The following is a 17,594-nucleotide window of genomic DNA, read 5'->3' as shown; positions in this document are numbered from 1 at the left end:
GTTGTTACTTTGTTGGACAGCATAAACCAAAGCGATTTTGCCAATATTATCAGTTTTGTTGACATCAGCACCAGCATCAATCAATGCACGAAATACATTTTCGTTGTTACTTTGTTGGACAGCGTAAAACAAAGCAGTTTTGCCAATGAAATCGTTAATAAATATGGTTTAAAGCAGTGTGACAATACCTATTTAAAGTCGGAAGGATATCAGCCATCAGCAATGACTACAGCTCATAATATTAACAATCATTAATGCTTAATAGTGTAATTTTTTATGTAGAAGGTATTTGGGGAATGTTGGGCAATATTGCCACTCTTGAAGCGTGTTTTCCAGGTTGGGGAGGGGGGCAAAGGGGGGCTGAAGCCTTCCTTCAGCAGAAAAAAAAAAAACAACTGAAGAACAATTAGATGCTTTTTTTCATTGTTTTCCGTTATGTTGACGGAAGAAACTCAACTAGCCCCCCTAAACTCAATTAGCCCCCCCCCCTAAACTCAAATAGCCCCCCCTAAAATTTTGGCTGCATCCGCTCTTCGACAGTTATGTAATGGTTTAAAGCATAGAGTCACACATGACATCCACCAAGACCTTCCTTGTCACTATGACAACACTGATTGACATCCTGATTACCATTCCAAGACCATCAATTTTATTATTTATTTGTTTATGAGCTTTTCCCGATGAGGGCAGGGACACCACAACAACATAGCCACTTACAGTGGGCCCTGTTTAGTACGGGCATTGAAGATGGTCGTCACCAGCGTCTTCAGTGGACTTTTTACGTCCGCCTTATACATGGTTATATAATGAAGACAGACGGGGCCTACGGCCCTAGTTGTCCGAGAAGACTTGAAGTTCTAACCATACAGCAATTTTGTGTTTTGATGAGTATTCTCCACATATAAAAAGATCCTAGTAACAAATGATGCTCCAATTCTGACAAGCTTACACCTTGGAGGTGAGGTGTTGCGAGTCTTAGCCTGCAAAGCACATAACGGAAGGAGGGGGGGGGGGGGGGGAGGGTGGGGTGGTGTAGGATCCCTCCATTCCCTTTTAAATTTACCCTTGTTGTTTAGAAGAATGTTTTGAAAATTGATTCGAATGCCGTCTTTATAATATTATCCATTCCTCAAAAGGACTAGTACTGAATGGTGACACAAAAACTATGAGCCCAAAAAAGCTTTCCTCGAGTCAAGAAAGAAAAGGTTTCGATCACATGAACTAATTGCTTTAGATTTTTTGAATTTTTGCTGCCAAAAAGTTCCGATATGATCTATTCTGGTACGTCACAAACAAAACCCAGTCGATCCATTCACAGGTAGTCCAAGCTTGGTTTCTGTGGCGCCCTACTATAAGGAAATGTATGGAGTTTCATCAAAAATTTCAATAAAATCTTTGAAACGTGAAATAAAACCTCGACATTTTACCCGATCATTGAGAAATAGCACTTCTTTCGTTCTGCGTGGTTATTTTTTGAATTTAGCTCGTTTTAAGATTTTTTCCCCCACCAGTAAGAAATAAGAGAAGGTTGGAAACTCGAGTCCCAGGGATGTGAGAGAAGGGTCATGACTAAAATTTGGCGCTGGAAGGAAAATTCGAAGACGTACGAGGTTTCAAAGACCCGTGATGGTTCGCTTTTGGGACTCGAGTTTCCAACCTTCTCTTATTTCTTACTGGTGGGGGAAAAAATCTTAAAACGACATAAATTCAAAAAATAACCACGCAGAGCGAAAGAAGTGCTATTTCTCAATGATCGGGTAAAATGTCGAGGCTTTATTTCACGTTTCAAAGATTTTATTGAAAATTTTGATGAATCTCCATACATTTCCTTATAGCAGGACGCCACAGAAACCAAGCTTGGGCTACCTGTGATCCATTTGATTCACTCTAGTGAAGGTCAGGTCAAGCATCTCCAAGATTGATGTCATCACAGGCGGCGTGCCTAGACGCATTCTCCACAGGGTGTTCACGTGACTCCTTTGAATATCACATTCTAGTTCCAAGAAATCTGACTCACTGCATTCCTTTTCCGCATCCCTGTGAAAATGGCTGCACTCAAATCGCTCAAAGACATCACAGATACCTTCGAAGAACAACTGACCTGCTCTCTTTGTCTAGATGTATTCACTCACCCCAAAACTCTCTCCTGTCTTCATAGCTACTGTACAAGATGCATCGCTCAGTGGTATCACACAAGCGGGAATCGAGGAGGCAATCGCATGGACTGCCCGATGTGCAAGATGCCGATAGTTGTGCCAGACGGCGATCCTTCGAAGCTACCTTCTTCGTTTTACTTGGATTCTCTTCTGGACTTGCTTCATGGGATGAAAAGCCAAGCTAATCAACCAGTTTTGCCCCATTGTGTGAGCTGTGAACAACCGCGAGTCTTGGTGGCGTTTTGTCAGCAGTGTAATGGCTTGATATGTGAGGATTGCTGCAATGCCCATCGGTTATTGAAAAAAATACAAGATGAACACCAACCAATAATGCTCGATCAATTTAAGGAGGAAAATGTAAACAGTTTCATCAAAAACCAGATGCTGTGTAAGCTACACGAGAAGAAGAAGCTTGAATACTATTGTCAAGAGGACACATGTAGACTCAGCGTATGCCAAAAATGCGCTACTTTGAATCATCAAAACCACCAACTGCAGAGCTTAGAAGACGCTGGACAGGACTCAAGGAAATTGATCGAAGGAGCGATGAATCGAGTCGAGCAACGGAAACAAAACGACCAAAAAGAATTACAACAATCAAAAGAAAACATAGAGAGAATTGAAAGAGAGATTGCCAAGGCAAAGAGAGATGTCGATGATGTAGTCGAAATGATTTGCAGCATGGCCAGAGAACACGGAATAGCTAAGAAGGAGGAACTGAACCAGACGCTCCAGGAACTAACAACAGCAAATAATGAAGAACAAACGGTTATTCAAACAAGAATAAAAGATTCAGATGAATTTGTGAAACGTTGCCGAGCACTGTTGGAGAGAGATGTAGCATATGAGGAAATAGAAAGTAAGCAAATGATTGTAGAAAGAAGTCAAATTTTATCAGAAGCTCCTTCGATCTTGTGCCGTCAGCCAATCGAGCGTAACGTGACAATACGTTACTCCGTGACAGAGCAAGTCATGCAATCACTACTAGACATCGGCAGGATTGTGAAGAATGTGACGGACCCTGCTCGATCCACAATTGAATCAGTCAAGAAAGTTCGTCCTGGTTTTATAAACGAGTGCAAGATAATCACCAGGAACACAGAAGGAGAAGTGTGTCCCACAAGAATCGAGTCTATTGATGTTAGAATCAAAGATGTGGAGGGCAACGAGGTGGAAAAGAAAGTGTCTGAAGAGCAAACTGGAAAATACCGTGTGAGTTTTAAGCCACAAAAAAATGGACGGCACGAAATTCAGGTGAATATTGGAGGAGAAAGGATCAAGAACTCGCCTCAGAATGTAGAGATACTCGATGTGAAGGAGTTGTTCAAACCTGTGAAAACATTTGGAAGAAGAGGAAGTGGTAGAGGACAGTTGAAGAATCCACATTCGATAGCAGTCAGTGATAATGGAGAGATAACCATTGCTGATTGTGATAATCACCGTATTCCAATATTCAGTCTTGATGGAAACTATTTAAGAGAGTTTGGCAGGAAAGGAACAGGAGAAGGTCAACTGTATCTTCCATGTGGAGTGGTGTTTAATGAAGACAGAATAATTGTCAGTGATGGTCCAGACGGTAAAGGCAGGATACAAGAGTTTGACTTGAACGGTACTTATGTAAGAACCATCTACAGACATGACCAATGGTTTGCACCGCGTGGAATGTGTGTTAACGATGATAAAAACATCGCAGTTTGCTGTTGGGGAAAACAAGAACTGGGTATCAAACCAAGTATCAAGGTGTTCAGTAAACAAGGAGATTTAGTTCATGAGTTTGATATGCCTGATAATAATGAACAGCCTCGGTACATCACCACCTATGGTAACGGGAAATACTTTGTATCTCATTGGAACATAAACTATGTTCGTGTTTTTGATGTGAATGGAGTTTTCTGGTACAAGTTTGGACAAGAGGGAGAAAGAGACGGTCAGGTTAATGGTGTACGTGGACTGGGTGTTTATGGTCCAGACATGATTCTTGTCTGTGATGGTAATAATCACCGTGTTCAACTTTTCACACAAGAAGGTCAGTTTATAAGGTCATTTGGTAGCCGTGGTTCAGGTGTTGGTCAGATGTATGATCCTGTTGATGTAGTAGTTACAGCTGATGGTCGAGTGTTTGTGCTAGAATATCTGGGTAATAGAGTTACTGTTTATTGTTAATAGATATCAACCATTCAACACTTCTTTACACTTCTATCCCTCTCATACAGTACAGTATAACCCTAATAACTGTTCCATTATGTTTTCCATGAAAACTTTGAGAAAAACATTGATTTTGCCCTCATTATTGATGAGTAAACTTGAAATTAGTATTACTTAGTTTCGTAAATTCTTTTTGTTTTTCCAAATCATTACAGAGAAATTTGTTTCTTTTATCATTTTCATGAGTCAAAAAAATAATTAAATATTATGAAAATAAAAAAAACGTGAATGAAACAAAAAAAAGGATTAAAATTAAATAATAGTTAAGTAATTCTTTGTCAGCTAATTCTTTCCACGTAGAAATTTGAAAATTATTTGTAGTAAGAATTTTTCCAGATCAAATTAAATATTAAGTATTTTTCTTTTATCATTTTGATAAGTTAAAATTAAAAAAAGTAATGTTTTTTAGGTGTGTATCAGCTAATTCTCTTTACATGGAAGTGTGAATATCATTTTTAGCAAGCACGTAGAAAATTTGAAAATTAGATGCATTTAGAGTTTTTACAAATATATGTTAAATATAAATTTTTTTTCTTTTGTTATTGTGATGAGTTAAAATTTAATCAATTAAATGTTTTCCAGCTGTGTATCAGCTAATTCTCTCTACATTTATTAGAGCTTTAAAATGTTTTTTTTAGCAAGACTCAATGTTAAAATTACCCTGATAACATTTTGATGGATATGTAAATAGACCTAGTTTAGATTGTACCATTATGTTTGATGAGATACTGTGATATTAGTGTTAGTGCTAATATTGTGATATTAGTGTAAGCTATAGCTATTCAGATTTGTCTCCCCTTCATAGCGTGGCAGGCCCTTTTATTTAAAGTGCCGCTACGCAGGCTATGCTATTGTATACTAGATGAAGGGATATTGTAGACTTGATGTAGTAATGCCAATCTTGTTGTAAATATTTATTAGCAAAGGGAAAAGTAATTGGTTTGTGAATAACCCATATTTAGTTTAGGGATTAAAAATATTATTAGTCGATGTAATGTGTGATATGTGTTTTATATTGTTTTATTATATTATATTATTTATCATTAGTACATTTTATCAAGAGAGCATAAATAAGAGAGGGAAACTTGTTATATTGAAGCGCATGCCATGTAAATTTGCGATTGGGCTATTTTTAGTAACCGGAACATTGAAGTTTAAATTTCGCCTTACCCTACTCCCGTGCGTCATCAACTTGCTTGCACGCTATTTCCGTTTCGTTTTTGGTGATTAAAACAATAAACAGAAAGAGCATGAACAGAAACTGCATCCGGTTACTAAAAATAGCACAAGCAGGAATTTACATGGTGAGCTCACAATGAGAAGCTTCGCTCTATTATTTCTGCTCTCTTGATTTTATCAATGAAAGTATAGTAAGAAAAGAGTAACAACCTTTGCTTGCCATACTGTTCTCTCTCACAACAGTCAAAAACATCTTCACCCCACCCCCCACATGTTAACTGGTGACATCATCATTGACAAGCACAACTCAGAAAGTGGTCACTCCCATGTGGTCCCCACCCCACCCCCCACATGTTAACTGGTGCCATGATCATTAACAAGCATAGCTCATCAAGTGGTCACTCCCATGTGGTCCCCACCCCATCCCCCACATGTTAACTGGTGACATCATCATTAACAAGCACAACTAATCAGGTGGACACTCAAAAGACAAGACATTTTACCAAAAGTATTTAATATCATCAAATTTATTTTTACTAATTCATTCTTGTTCAAAGGATACAATATAATATTTCTTCAAGGTGTATGAACTAATGAAGTAAGAAATATTGTGGAAGTTCAAACTCAAACATCAACTCCATAAGTAGGATAGCAGTAGTGGAAGGAAAAGATGACTGAAAGGAAGTGAGTAATTTAAGTAACGTCTGATGTAAATAGTCTATTGATGGTTGTGACTCATACAATAGCGAGCCAATCACTGTTACAGCAGTTTTCCCAGTGGAATTAAAATCTTGTCCCACAAACAACTACACAATATCAGCAGCAAAGACAAGGATTATAAAGCATTTTTATCTTTTAATTTCACAGGACAATAAACAATTGAAAAAATTTATGGTCAATTTTTTGTGATAAAAGTTTTAAAGAAATAATTGTGAGATATTCTAGCTAATTTGTTGAGCTTGTGGGACATAGCAACGGTAACAAGGGGGGAGTCAGAACCATGAATTCTTTAGGCAAATAATTACATATCATTATAATTAATAAATATTTTATTCACACTAAGAAGTCTAAAAACCAGACTTGAAATTCCTTCTATTCACTTGAATTTATTCCTTCTATTCACAATGGAATATGGGAAGGGGATGAATGCATGTAAAGGCTTTTGGGATGCAGTTGATTCACTGCGAACTCACTAAATCTTTCCCATAAATCACAGCGCAGTAACAGTGAGGGTGAAAGAAGTGACTGGGTACGATTTTGAATCTTAGCCTTAAAATGTGCCACACCCTAATGATTGCTAAGCACGGGGGGGATAGGCAAACTTTTATCAGAAAAATGGGGGGAATGCACAATTTTTGGAAGAAGCTACAAGTCTTGCTTAGGGGGGATCGTATTTTTTTGCATAACTTTAAGGTGGGAGTGTTAAGAATTATTCTGGACATTTCAAATTTTCACTTGCCCCTTCCCCCCTCCCCCCCCTTCTGCCACACATTATAAACGCAGCCTAAGGTATCAGGAATACTGGTATCACCAGATACTGCTGGTATATTATCAGCATATTTTATCATTAAAGTATTGGTCCAATCACTGTACCTTGTGGCACTCCGCGGTTAATGGGTACTAAGGGACTACATAAATTATCTATGCATACTCTTTGACTACGGTCTTTCAAAAAATCAATTACCCAATTAATTATATAAGGATTATTACCTGGAACAATCATAAGTTTCTCAGAAACTACATGGTGTGATACGTAGTCAAAAGCCTTTGAACAATCAAATGACAGAAACTTTTTATTCCTTTTTTGCTGCTAAATGATTCGAAAATGTGCGGTCACCCTGTGCGCTGTACGTTCTGAGAAGACTGGCACTCGAAAATCAAAATGGCGGCAGCACTGTGTTGGGATGATTTTTGGACTTTTCACTGTTTTTCGTTAATAATATGGATGGTTCACCGTTAAAAAAGAGCACGAACGTGTCTTGAGAAAGGTATGTAGGCTGTCAAATCAAATATTCACAAAGTGTAGGCTATCAAAGCAAACATTCGCAAATATTTCAATAATTCAAATAAGATTCAAATATTCCGATCCGATCCGACTCTTATACCTGCCTAGTCTCACTAGCATCCAACAATCATCACGTTTGTTTGTCATGAATTTAGACAGAATTTAGGTAGAAAATAATTTACAGCGAATTAGAACGTAATTATTGTTTTTTCTTCAAGCATATTTTCCTCGGAACAAATTTACAAGCTCCAGTAGCTCAGGTTAGAGCGTCTGACTAACGCAAACAGAAGGTCACGGGTTAGATTCATGCTTCTTTCTGAGAAAAATATGCTTGAAGAAACACAAATCGCATCATTCTTTAATAATAATCATTAAAAGTGTTAAGAAATCTTCTTTTTGGATGGATGTGTAGGAAGAAGTGGAAGGAAAGAGACGAACTTTTTCACTAGTATCTCGTAAGTATGAAGCATTGCTTTATTGGAAAAAAAAATGAGATTGTTTCGTTGAGCTTGTTCATGTCTTTGTTACTTATGTACCTTTTCACTAGTATCTCGTAAGTATGAAGCATTGATTTATTGGAAAAATGAGTTCTTGTTCTCCTTGTTTTTGTTTTTGCTCTTGCTCTCCTTCTTGTCCTCGTCCTGCTCACAGGGCTGTCAACCCCCGAGATATTCAAATCTGGAGAATTGATAGGGAAGGGACATGACGTCACAGTGGGTCAAAAAGTGCCCGAAAAGACGTCTTTCGCTTTGTAACATTTGATGTGATTGGTTTATTTCTGACCAATCAGATTATCGCTTACATTACAATGGCCTGCTTGCAAGATTAGCCATGTGGAACGTTTTGATTTTGTTAGCGATGTAAAATAACACAAACACAAAATAATTGGAATTTTATGGCTGTGAAACCCAGGTCTCACAAGAAATGGTCAGTTTCAGGATTATCTGGGAGATTTGAGACTCTAATCTGGAGACCAGGAGATACGCTCCAAAATCTGGAGACTCCCGGTTTATCCGGGAGAGTTGACAGCCCTGTGCTCATCCTCCTCCTGCTCGTCCTCCTCCTCCTAGTCCTGTTTGTCCTCATTCTCCTTGTCCTCATTGTCTTGCACATCTTTGTCCTCCTTGTCCTCTTCCTCCTCTTCCTCCTACTCCACTTCCTCCTCCTCCTCCAGCTCGTCGTCCTCCTCATTGTCATCCTCGTTTTCGTCCTCACTCTCGTTCTTCTCATTCACGCAACGCTCCACATGAAGATCGTAGCATTGCGTGACGATCTCCAGGATGTCTGTGTATGATTCAAAATAATGTCGCGCAGGTAATACATTATCCTTGTTTCTTGATGCAGATAATTGAACATTCTTATTCCAAGCAGAAGATGATGCCAACTTAAATGCGTAAGTTTACCAGTCATGTATGTTTGCTTTTCCTCACTGGGCTTTTGCCAACTCACATTTTAACGCAGCATATCAGATAAATTAGTGAAGTCTGGGTTTTAAACTGTTTCTTGTTCACTTCTGATCATACACACACTCGTATAAAGTAAAATATATGACTTTAAATGAGGAAAATGTGAAAATTTTTGTGCAGATTCTATTGTTTAAATACTAAAGCGTGATTGGCTAATTTGTTTGGGAGGCCTTGGTTGGTGAAGTTGCACAGTAATATGAATTAAAACAGTACACATTGATTCAAATTTGAATAGGGGCCTGGTACCATCAGGTGATGGCAGCCATGTCAGGAGGCACAAGTGAGTGTCTGTCATCAGTAATAGTAGGAAAGAAGCCCTAGAGAAAGCCTTTGGAGACAATGATAGTGAGGTAAGAGCAGCAGTAAGGGGGACTCGCGAATCGCCGGCATTGCCAAAAATCACAAATCGAAAAACACCAGGGGGGGGTGGGGTTTTTGGAGCAGTGACGAGGCCCTACAGGGGGTCTTGCGCGATCGGGTGGCAGCGCGAAAAGTCCCTTACTGCTGCTCTGTTGGGTACTGCAAACGGAGGTTAAAATATTTGTTGGATATACGATGCACGAATGTAAGAAGTTCGTTAACGACTTTTGCATAATTTGTCTAAGACCTAAAGTTATCGTACCCAAGCCAGAACCCTTTTGGTGTTGTGGTAAAAAAATGCAAATAGAAGATGACACGTCAGCACAGTGTTACGAGTGTGGTAAGAATATTCGTAATGCCGTACCAAATGCTACCAAAGAGCAGTATTACGCCAATGGAGGTCGTAAGAAAACGCCATATAAGAGATTAAAATACTTCAGGGACTGGATGAGTCATATCCAAGGTTTACATCCGATATATTTAAGCGATGAAGTAAGGAAGAAAATCATAGACCACTTAGAAGAGCCAACCCCGCAAAGTCTACGAAAGACATTAAAAAAATTAAAACTAGGGAAATATTACAAAGCTATTCCCTATCTTTTGTCTGGAATTACCGGTAGGCGTATTCCTCATGTCCCAGATATGCAAAGGGCCGAGTGGTTATTCTGTCGGCTGGATAAGGATATTCCTTATTACCCCGACGTAATTTACGAAATATTTTACAAAATAGACCCCAACCACCCCCTATTAGAATGGATTCCGAGAAGATGAAATGTGCAGTCGAAATCCCCCTACGTTCTTTTCAAAGCAGATGTCTACTGAGCGAGTTTTCTTTGGAGCTCCTCTTTTGCCTCCTGGTAGATCTTTTTGCGAGATTCCTCGGAAAGATCTTTCACGATGGTTTTTTTATTACCCGACTTTAGCTCCCCGTATTTCTTTTCCTCCGCGAGGATCAAAGAAAACTCCGTGTCGTCTATGCGGCGGTCCTGCAGAGCCTGAGACACCAAGTCGGCAATGGTGTTAGCCTTTGCTCTTGCCAGGGCTATATGAGTGTCGTGCTTGGATATCTTACCGGACAATTGCTTTATAATGCCTGTCGTAACAGCGGAAACAATGCCGCAGACAGCTCCAACGCTGGCTAAAGGAACGCCAACGACTATTCCAGGCCCGGTAAGCGAAGTAGCAACGCCAGTGCCTGTTAACGCCACGGACATGGAGCCGGAAGTTATCGCGATTTTGTGTAGTATGCTTCGGGCTCTGGCGTACTTTTTCCTGACCTCTTCGTAGTGTTTCGCTTGCCCTTCCAAGTAAGCCAGTATTAAGTTCGCTTTATTCAGACGAAAGTTCTCGGCGTTTAATTCTGTAGGACCTATGGTGGGAACATCTGGGTACAACTGAGGTGCTGAAGGTATGACATCCATTATATACTAATGTACGACGCTTTTGGGAATAACATAGAGGAGCAGCCACATCACGACAACAGGGATTATGCCAACTGGAGAGCATTTAGGAAGATGTTTCCGCATGCAGACCCTAGTAAGTTCGAAAGAAGACCCGATGGGATTTACTATGAAGGCTCCAGAATGTACAGCAATGCGGACTTGGAGCCAAAGAACCCAAAACCCGAGCATAAAGAAAGGCAGCCTAATTTTCCAGAGAATTTATTACCGGCAACGGAGGATTACCCATTTTACGATAACAAAGGCGGCGCAAATGACTTTGCTAAGATGGTTACCTCCTTAGAAATCCCCGTGGGTTCTACGACTTTCAAAATAAAAGTCAGAGACATCTTTAGAGAAACTGCCATGAAACATACCTCAGGGAAAGAATCCAGAGAATGGTTATCAGGTCCCAACATGCGGTATTGGCCGCAGCAGTTAAACTTTGCTGTCTGGGCTGCTACTAAAGGATGCGGTATAGCCGCGGACATGTTCCATATTCCTTTCCTGCGATTTCATGTTGCTTTTACTATTCGTAGGATATTGTTTGAGTTAGGAGCACCGCTTCCTAGTGACACTATCTTTAAGCCGAAGGATAACAAATATGACAAAGTCGCATGGGAGCGATTAAGGAATGAGTTTAAGCTTACCAACCCTGATTTTCGCAACAAAGAGGGTGCCGCCCATGGTTTAGGAGAGACTTACACCTATGCTTCGTATGTTGGCGCCAGCATAGAAACTCCGGGTATGGGGTATCCTAGCAGATGGGAATTCTCCGACTTAGGGGGTAAAGCGTCAAAAGGTGACTTGATTTACTTCATAGAAAGCAAAGAGAAATATCCTTGGGCGCCTTTCTTTGCCGCAAAGGGCATTGGTCTAAAGAATCTCGCAAGGATTAATCGAAGCATCGAAGCCTTTGTTTACTGCATTCTAGGGGCCCAGGTTAGCACTCGCAGCCCCATCGTAGATGCCTCCGGTGCGTCGCAGGAAACGCAACAAGTATTCCTTGTCCTCTTCGAAAGCGCTGTTATCGAGAATGAGATCTCTAAGTCGGTGCAGAGATATCAACATGCAGTGCAGCAGTCTAAAGTGCGACTGGATTACGCTTTGTCACCTGGTTGTTGGTTAATGCCAAGTAATTTGGTTATTAACGCCAATTCCGTCGTGGGTTATAACAACAAACTTCAGCGAGCAACCAAGGATATGAAGTTTGGGGTGAATGACGTGAACTCTGACACTCTTAGGAACATTCCCCATTTCGTGGAGAAGCCAAAGAAGGAGCACGTAGAAAAACCATCAAAGAAGGCGCATGTAGAAAAGCCACCAAAGAAACCAGTAAAGAAGGTTACCGAGGAATATGACCATAACCTGCTAAAGGCCGGCTTAGCAGCTGCAAGCATTGGTCTGAGCTATTATATATGGCGATGAATAACCCCTACGTAGCTGGAGTAGATTGTGTTTATACGACTTACACAGGCGAGAAAAAATACACCCAGGCATCTTGGGTTGATGTCACGGGGATGTCTGTAGACTTGAACTACTCAGGGAAGAAGTTAATCCTTTGTAGTATTTGCATTGGCACGAGCAGTCACGCCAACGTGGGCTTCAGGTTCCTGGATGACAATGGCATACTGCAACCTATGAGAAATAAGACGAACAACAGGGAGCCTACGCATTTCTCCGTAGAGCCCAACCCCGGCAGCGCCGAAAACATCTCGGTTTGGACTTTCCACATGGTTGCTGATTGCCACGGGAAGGTAAAGCTGCAAATGAGAGTAGACGACACGGGCGTAGTAACGATAAATAGCATACATGACCAAAGAGATCGACCTTATAATCACGCTACCATTAGCACTCTTACGGTGCTTAGCCTTTAGAAGCAAATTTATTTGCTGAAATATATGAATCCACACGCGAAGGAAGATTGGTTTCTCCATTACCTGGAGGAAAAGGAGTACGTGGGCGACAAGTGGCAAGACGCCGGATTGTGGGTGGAGGTTGGAGGCCTGGGATTGATCATGTGCACTATTTGTATTTCGGCGGGGTACTCATGCAATGCCGGTTTTAGGATCGTTGATGAGAATAACCACCCATTACCGCCATACAGGGTAAAAAGTAATACCAGACATCCAGTTCATTTTTCGTCGGAGCCCGTTCCTCCGCAAACGGAAGACATGACTCCGGTAACTTTCCATATGATAGCTAATTGTCAATATGCAAAGCTTCAAGTTCGCCCCAGCGATGCCGGCCGCATACGAATAAATGCCGCCCCGACTGTTAACCCTTCGACGGATGCTACTTGGAATCACAAGCCCATTAGCACCATGAGCGTGCTGCCGCTAGTTCCGCATTATCAAGGCGGTGCGAATACTATCTTTACTTATCCCCAGTCGAGGACGCCTCGGGCGCCCGACGACGATAAGCCTGATAAGATTAACCCTTCATCTTCTTCAGGAGTACCACTCCAATAGCGACGACCAAGATCCAAATGTTATTCCCCACGAACTTCAACAGTTCTCCGCCGGCCCTAAGTGCCAAGGAAACAACCGAACCCAGCAGCCCAGGAAGACCGGCTGCCATCTTTTTTCCCAAGTCCGTCAGCCCATTGCCTAATTTCTTTACGCCAGCGCCTGTAGCCTTAAGCGCGGACAAGATCACGCCTACTACGCTCGAAATAGCGACCGCAAATGCCAGCGGAAGACCATATTTCAAAAGGGCTCTTTTTATCTTTTCCTTGGTGGTAAGCCCCAGCTCCTTTTCCTTACCTTCTATTTGCGTTTGTAATTCCGCCAGTCTTTCCTGAAGGGTTTCTACTTCCTTTTGGGCTGCCTCCCTTTCTTCTTCAGGGCGAGCTTGATCTTCGATTATTACTCGCTGTCGATCTATTTCGTACTCCAAGTCTTCGACGGCCTGTCGAAGTTGCCGTATTTGTTCCTCCGCCACTGCCTTGTCCACCATCAATTGCCTTTCTCTGTCAACAGACTCCATTAATTCTTGTCCTAAGCGCTGTAGTTCCGTGTCTTTTCCCGCCGCTTCATTCAAAGCAGCCCTTAGCTGATTCCTTGCGTCGCTTTTTTCGTCCAACGCCTTAGAAAGTCTATTCCTAAAGTCTACGATTTCGTCGGCATGGCTCTTAGTAGTTAGTTTATTTTGTTTAATGAATTCGTCTTCCAATTCTCTTATACGTTCCTGCAATGCTTGGTTTTCCTCTTGGACGGCTTCGAAGCGACTAGTAAGACCGCCTTCTTCCTTGGTTACGTCATCAAGTTGTCGCGTAAGGTCATCGATGGTTATGTTATTTTCCTGTATTTCATTCTTAAGTGCTTCCCTTTCAGCCCTTATTTTCTCTAAGTATCTCATTAAGCCTCCAGTCGCGTCGCTATCTTTTGGAAGTTCTTCAAGTTGTTTGCTTTTTTCCTCTTTGACGGTCTCTAATTGGTTGAGTTTTTCCTGGCGCTCCTCTTGCAGTCTGATTGCGGATCTGAGGGCATCTTTGTAGCCAGGGTTCGAAATACCTCTAATAAAGGCCCTTTGAGCAACTTTTGTTTCCTCTTGAGTCAAAGTGCTTAGCATCGTCAAGTTGGGCGTTCCCAGCGCATTTGTGACTCCTTTTGGAAGCTGGTTGTTAAGCAGGTGGGAATTCTTCCTTTGATACAGGTTATACCATTTTTCCCTACCCGATTCTCTAACTTGAACCTGCCCTTTGTCTCCTATTTGGAAGTCCAAAAGAGCCAGGTTTAGGCTTGGGTATCGCTCCCTTAGGTCCTTGATGAGGTCCGCTATTAAGTCCGACCGCACGCCAAGGGATTCCATTTGTAAGTATTCTGGAATGGGCGTGTGGGGGTTCTTAGACTTGAATTTATCTCTTAAGGAACGCATAGCATCGCGGGCCCTGCTGCCATACTTGCTCAGCAATTTATCAAAAAGGCCTCGGGGGTCTACATTGTCATCAGGAAGCAGGGTTTCATATTCTTCGTCATTAATATCAACTTGGCCTTCTTCGGTAAGGGGATCAAAATCCGTTCCTTCTACTTCCATTATATATGATAAGCTCAAAGTTAAATCCCAACGTATTACCTAAGCAGGTTGGCGGACTGAAAGCAGAACGCACCTTTCATCGGGTCACATTCACGCCCAGCAGCGCAAAGCCTGGAGAAACGCTGTATGTGGGCGTTCCCCGCCTAACGGATAACCTAGTATTGGTTCCTGGCACCCTGGCGTTAAGGTTTGACCTAGCAATACAACCAAGCACCAAGGACAAGCGCTATACCGTCAATAATGTGGGTAGGAACCTCGTCTCTAAGATGAGAATCAAGTTTGCCGGGGAATCCCTCTTAGACTTAAATAGGTACGATTTGTACACCACGTACAAAGATTTATGGCTAACAGCCTTCGACCGTGCACAAAAGATAGAGCAGGGAATTGGAAGCGTTATCCTTCGTAAGCTTCGCAGCGACACCAACCCGGCGCCTACTGACTCCAGCGGAGCAACCGCAGTAGCAGACGCAACAAGGGTAGTAACTGCGTACGGTACCAAGTACGTTATCCCCTTGGATTTCGAAGTAATTACGAACCATGGCGCGTATTACCCCAGACAGTTATCCGAGTTACAGTTTGAAGTAACCTTGGCGGACACTACGAACGTCATAGGAGGAATGGACAGCGCAATTAGCGGGACTGTTGATCCTTATTCTATCACTAATCTAGAATTACAGTACGAAACCGTGTACAGCGAAGAGCTGGCCCGTAGCGCCGGCATGGAATACAGCTCCGGAAAGGCATTCTTGTACGACCACGTAGTGATGTATAAGACGTTCAGCTTCCTGGATAAGACGGATGAGGTTATCAACCAAAGCATTAACCTCCCCCGAAGAAGTCTCACGGGGTTGATGTTGGTGTTTGCCAAACCCTACGAAGCCGGTAAGCGCGACTCCGAAGCCTTTCACAGCCCCAACATTACTAACGTCGGCGTGAATATCAACGGCGTTCCAAACAAGGTCTACTCCCAGGGAATAAAGCCCGCAGACGTGTACAGGGAGGCAATGCGCAAGTTTGGCGACCAAATTAGCCCCGAGGAATTCTTTAAGGATAAGTATGCGCTGTGGATTGATATGCGCACCATTAACGACGAAGACCTACATGGTCAGGGTCTGCGGCTGGTAAACACCCAGGATGGCATAACATTGGAGATCAAGCGCACCAAGAACACCAGTGCCGGCGACGGCGATAAGATAAACTGCTACGTCTTCGTCGTGTCTGACGCGCAACTGAGCGTGGAAATGAACCAACTTAAAAGTGTTGCATATTAGGGTTAAAATATTTCTTAGATATACAATGCTGCAAATATTTGAAAACAACGGTACGAAACTGCAATGCATAGTGCAAGGCGACAAACTGTACTTTAAAGCGAAGTCCGTGGCTGATGCCTTGGGTTACGTAAATTCCAGAAAAGCGGCGTCTGATCACGTCTCAGAGGAAAACAAGGTAACTTTGAGGTCTATAAAGGGTGTCAATCTGACTGACACCCTTAATGCGCAACCACATTCCGTTTACATCACTGAAATGGGTCTTTATGAGTTAATATTCGGATCTGAAAAGTCCGTAGCTAAGGAGTTCAGGAAATGGGTGTTAGGTGACGTTCTTCCTACGCTAAGAAAAACGGGTAAATATGCAATAGACAAGCGCTTCGACGGTCCAAACAAGTTAGTATTCAAAATAGAAGATGAGTTTGACCTGCATAAAAAGGTGGTGGACTACATCCGCAAGTTTTACCCCCAAATGCTCATAGCCCCTGGTCTAGGTGAACTGCAGGATTCGGACGGCAAACGTATAAAGTGCTGGCAGAAAGGATATCAACGCGGTCAACCCGACTTAATGATCTTGAATGCGCACACACATTACTGTGGATTCTGCATAGAGCTAAAGACCCCAAAAGGCAACGGCAGGTTATCTGAGGATCAGCAACTGCTCTTACAGAGGTATGAAGAAAACGGCTATAAGGTGCTCATAAGCAGCGACTACGATGTCATTTGCAGGGAGATCACTGCGTATGCTGAACACCTACGAATTCCCTGCAGGTGGTGTTGTAAGGTCTTTAAAACCTCGGAGACGTTGGCAACACACTTAAAGATATTTCATAGAATATATGGACAAGGATAAATTTAACGAGTTAAAGTTCATACAAACGCACTGGAGGGATTTGCAGGTGGGGGAGATTTACGAGATAAAGAATTATGTGGTCTTTGAAGACTTGGACCGCCTGCGTTTGGTCTTAAAGAATAAAAAAAGAACATACACCCTTTGGGCGCCCGATAGGATAAGGTACGTCATCGAAGGGCAGGATGTTACCCATGTTATGAGTCATGGTAAAAAGGATGGCAGGTGGGTATTTGACGTGGTTAATTGGGAGCCTGAGAGTCCTCTGCATTCGTAAGGACGTCTGCTAAAGTCCGCTGCTCCGCGGAGCACCAATGCCCCACAAAGGATCCTTCAAGAAATACCTTGCCGCAATGAAGGCAGGTGTATTTTTTACGCGGTGCAGGAGTGGGCGTAATGCAATCGGCTGGTAGTTCGCACGTAATACAGTCCATATATTGAAAGGGTGATTAGGAATCCTCCAAAGAAGGCGGCTGCGTAGGCTAGCATATACCTTTAAAGGGGTTCTTATTTTTATTTATTATTATTCATTATCCTTAATAATAATAAATAAAAATAATGGGATTTGAGACTCTTTGCACAAACCCCATTCTAAAAGGGTCTCAGAATGTTGAGTATAAAGTTGTTA

At 42.0% G+C, this 17,594-nt stretch overlaps 1 protein-coding gene across 1 annotated transcript; it reads left to right on the top strand.

The window, feature by feature from the left end:
- Window positions 1-1,933: 1,933 nt before the first annotated feature.
- LOC148911759 (E3 ubiquitin-protein ligase TRIM71-like) lies at window positions 1,934-5,351 on the top strand. Its single transcript, XM_089029041.1, has one exon. The coding sequence runs from the start codon at window positions 2,046-2,048 to the stop codon at window positions 4,317-4,319; it is 2,274 nt and encodes a 757-aa protein (XP_088885167.1). The 5' UTR covers window positions 1,934-2,045; the 3' UTR covers window positions 4,320-5,351.
- Window positions 5,352-17,594: the final 12,243 nt, after the last annotated feature.

Source organism: Actinia tenebrosa, unplaced genomic scaffold, assembly GCF_029948245.1.
Source record: "Actinia tenebrosa isolate PJP-AT-01 unplaced genomic scaffold, QUT_ActTen_1.0 PGA_scaffold13__45_contigs__length_12533684, whole genome shotgun sequence".
Taxonomy (NCBI): Eukaryota; Metazoa; Cnidaria; class Anthozoa; order Actiniaria; family Actiniidae; genus Actinia; species Actinia tenebrosa.
This window is presented reverse-complemented; position numbering and strand designations above follow the sequence as displayed.